The 3,459-nt window shown below is 64.8% G+C and overlaps 1 protein-coding gene across 1 annotated transcript; it reads right to left on the bottom strand.

The window, feature by feature from the left end:
- Positions 1-1,678: 1,678 nt before the first annotated feature.
- Positions 1,679-2,875, bottom strand: LOC106723440 (kunitz-type serine protease inhibitor 161-like). Its single transcript, XM_014527718.1, has 3 exons — positions 2,787-2,875; positions 2,165-2,422; positions 1,679-1,874 (listed from the first exon to the last, which is right to left on the bottom strand). The coding sequence occupies exons 1-3, from the start codon at positions 2,869-2,871 to the stop codon at positions 1,858-1,860; spliced, it is 360 nt and encodes a 119-aa protein (XP_014383204.1). The 5' UTR covers positions 2,872-2,875; the 3' UTR covers positions 1,679-1,857.
- Between the last annotated feature and the right edge of the window lie 584 nt (positions 2,876-3,459).

Raw genomic sequence — 3,459 nt, 5'->3', positions numbered from 1 at the left:
TTGATCTCGCATCTGAGTTACTGCAAGCTATATATCTAGGTGGATCTCAGGTAGCTTACTCACAAGTATCATCCAGAGGCTGTGGGAGATTCCCTCTGGAGGCAAGCAGTTCCTTGATCATGAGTTTTGAGAGAGAGATCAACTTTCAGATGGTCCAGCTCTTCTTTGTTCCTGAGTATCCCTCATGGCTGTGCCCCCCTCCTCCTGGGCAGTCCTTAACTTATATAGCCCTTGTGACCTCATTTGCCTGGTCCAATGGAGGCCAGCACCCATTGGCTGTGAGCCAACCAATTTGAAATGCATCACTAGTTGCCAGGAAGACTCTAGCCCACCAGGACGGAAGCCCCTCACCCAGGTATGTGATGCCAGTCACGTAGGCAGAGGGAGCAGGTTTTCTCCCTCCCTCAGGAATGTATCCAGCTCAGGTTATCCAAAGGATGGGGTAAAGGTGTGTATCCTCTGCTGGGCCCAGATCCTAATCACAATTGTCACAGAGCAGAGTTTTGGGGGGAGAAGCAAAGGTGGCTTTCTGCCACAGCACGCAACTGGAACAAACTGCCCAGATGCAGGCTGCAGCCCAGCCCAGGGGGCAAGGAGTCCCACCGGCACCAAGAGGCTGCCCCACTTCATGGTGCTGCCATGCTTCCATGCCGAGCGCTGGTCCAGCTGGGCTATATACTGTCAGCTAGCCTGGAAGCAGGGGGACCTTGCACAATGCCCCTGCTCCGCTCCCTGCCCCTCCCAGGGCACCGGGAAGTTTGGGAAACAGCCCTGGGCCTCTGCGCAACGGGGCTGGGCTCAGCTAATGGCCAACACGTGGTGCTCGTGGGCTACCTGCTCTGCCCCTTCCCACAGGGCCAGTCCCAGGCAGCACGTAAATCACTTCCGCCAGGCTGCGCCCACCCCACGGGCTCTTGGGTTAGTGCTGATGGACTAAAGGTGCCCGGGGTGGGGAGAAGACGAGCCCTCGGCTTCCCACACTTGCTCCTGGCCGGCTGCATGGGGGCTGCTGCGTGCGGCTCTCCTGGGCACAGGTGTGACGAGGGCAGGAGCGCTGGGCTGGAGCTCCTGTGCCCACAGCATCGTACGGGGGGCGGGAGAAAGGGGCAGTCGGGGAGAGGCCCCGGGCAGGGACCACACAGCCAAGGGGAGACCTGACCCTGCATCCACACACAAGGGTGAATCCAGCAGCGAGATGGGTGCCATCAGGGGTGCGGGCGGCAGCATCGTGGAGGAGGGCACGAGGGCTGGACACGGGGCAGGGAGTGGAGCAGCCCCCGCCGCAGGATCCCCCCGACGGCGCGGAGGGAACAGCACGGCTGGAGAGCGCAGGAGCTCACGGGCGCGGGCTACGTCTCCCCGGGCCCTGGGTGCAGCCGGCTCCCCCGGCACCTCCCATGCAGGAGCCGCACTGCGGTGCCCCACAGCAAAGGGGAACGGTTGCCCCATCAGGGAACCACCAACGGCCTCGCTTGGGCCCCGGCGGTTCCTGCTTTGGGAGCGGGGACATTGCCCGGCCCCATGTAGCCCCGGGAAGCTGTGGGTCCCGGCACGTGCCCAGCACTGGGGCCTGGGGACCTCTGCCACCCATCAGCCCCCAACCCCATGACTCGGGCAGGGCCAGCGATGCCCCTTCTCTGTGCCCAGGGCTGGAGATGCAGGGACACGAGAGCCAGGGGAGGTTGCAGGAAGCCGCAAAGCGGGGTCTTTATTGCTGCAGGAAGGAGCTGCGATCGTGTGGGGAGGGCGGTGCGGGAAGCAGGTTGCTGGTGCTGGGGTCACGTGCCCCATCGGTGTGTGGAGCCAGGACGGGTCCGTGGGAGGGTCCAGGACCCGCAGGCCCCGCTGTCCATGGGGTCACTCTCGGGGCTGCCCTGATGGGGAGGGAAAGTCAGTCAGAGCGCAGCGACCACGCGGCAGACAAGCTGCACCGCACGTCCGTGCCCCCCGCTCCCCGCCACAGAGCTGCCTTGCGCCCGCAACGGGCTCCGTGCAGACGTGGCCGCAGCACGTGGAAGTTGCCGTCGCTGCAGCAATGCAGCACACAGGCACCAACGGGTCAGGGAAGGGGTCACAAATCCCTATCCCCTCCTCCCTCCTCTGTCTGGGCCTCCAACTCGGCACCTGGATCCACCTGCCCCTTTCCAGCAGCCGCACGACTCACCCAGCTTCACCCTTCCCTGCACGTCCGGCCATCGCCCCGGTGCCGCCATGCCGCTCGCAGCGTCCGGCCCTGGCAGGCTCAGCCCCTTGCCGCCCACCTTGCACCTGTTCTCGCACTCCCGGCGGGTCTTAAAGTTGTTAGCATTGCCCTGGCAGCCGCCATAAATGAACTGTTGGCAGGTCCTGGTGACCCAGTTGTAGTAGTAGCGTTTGAGGTACCGTGCACAGTGGCCTTGCTCTGGGGGGAGCCTGCAGATGTCTGACCCAGACCAAAGACTCGCAGTGAGAAGGGGCAGGAGCCCTGCCCAGGATCGGAGCCCCTTGCCCCCCACTGCAGCCCGGCTGCAACCCCCGGGGCCATGGCAGTAGAATGGGATGCGCATGTTGCAGGGCTGGGGGCCCTGGGGAGCTGGCAGAGGTACCCCGGGCAGAGGATGAGGCTCACATGGAGCTGTGCCTGCTCCTGGTCCAGGGGCCCAAGATGCCACGGGGCAATTCCTTCTCAGTGTGGCAGCTCCCACCCAACTGCCTGGTGCTCACACCACCCCCGGAATAGGGGGTAGGAGAGAGGGGCTGGGGCAGATTTGGCGGCTCAGAGCTGGGGGATAGAGGGGAGCACTCACCTGGAACAAGCTTCCCAGACGTGGGCTGCAGCCCGGCCCAGAGGGCGAGGAGCCCCGCCAGCACCAAGAGGCTGCCCCACTTCATGGTGTCACCGTGCTGCTGTGCCCAGTGCCAGGCCAGCCGGGCTATATACCATCACCCAGCCCGGGAGCGGGGGGACCTTGCACAATGCCCTGGCTCCGCTCCCTGCCCCTCCCAGGGGCACCACAATGGTTGGGAAAGAGCCCAGGGCCTCTGCGCAATGGGACTGGGCCTGGATAACGGCTGACACGTGGGGCTCCTGGGCTCTCTGCTCTGCCCATTCCCGCAGGGCCAGTCCCAGGCAGCACCTAGATCACTTCCCCCAGTCTGCGCCCACCCCAGGGGCTCTTGGGTTCGTGCTGATGGACTAAAGGTGCCCGGGGTGGGGAGAAGACGAGCCCTCGGCTTCCCTTGCTTGCTCCTGGCCGGCTGCACGGGGGCTGCTGCGTGCGGCTCTCCTGGGCACAGGTGTGACGAGGGCAGGAGCGCTGGGCTGGAGCTCCCGTGCCCACAGCATCGTATGGGGGACAGGAGAAAGGGGCAGTCGGGGAGAGGCCCCGGGCAGGGACCACGCAGGCAAGGGGAGACCTGACCCTGCATCCACACACAAGGGCGAATCCAGCAGCGAGATGGGTGCCATCAGGGGTGCGG

The sequence above is a fragment of the Alligator sinensis genome, unplaced genomic scaffold, assembly GCF_000455745.1.
Source record: "Alligator sinensis unplaced genomic scaffold, ASM45574v1 scaffold2112_1, whole genome shotgun sequence".
Lineage (NCBI taxonomy): Eukaryota > Metazoa > Chordata > Crocodylia > Alligatoridae > Alligator > Alligator sinensis.
This window is presented reverse-complemented; position numbering and strand designations above follow the sequence as displayed.

Coding starts and splice junctions, on each gene's coding strand:
- LOC106723440 (XM_014527718.1), bottom strand. CDS start 2,871: ATGAAGTGGGGCAGCCTCTTGGTGCTGGCGGGGCTCCTCGCCCTCTGG. Junction 2,423..2,786: donor GTCTGGGAAGCTTGTTCCAG/GTGAGTGCTCCC, acceptor GGTCTGGGTCAG/ACATCTGCAGGCTCCCCCCA.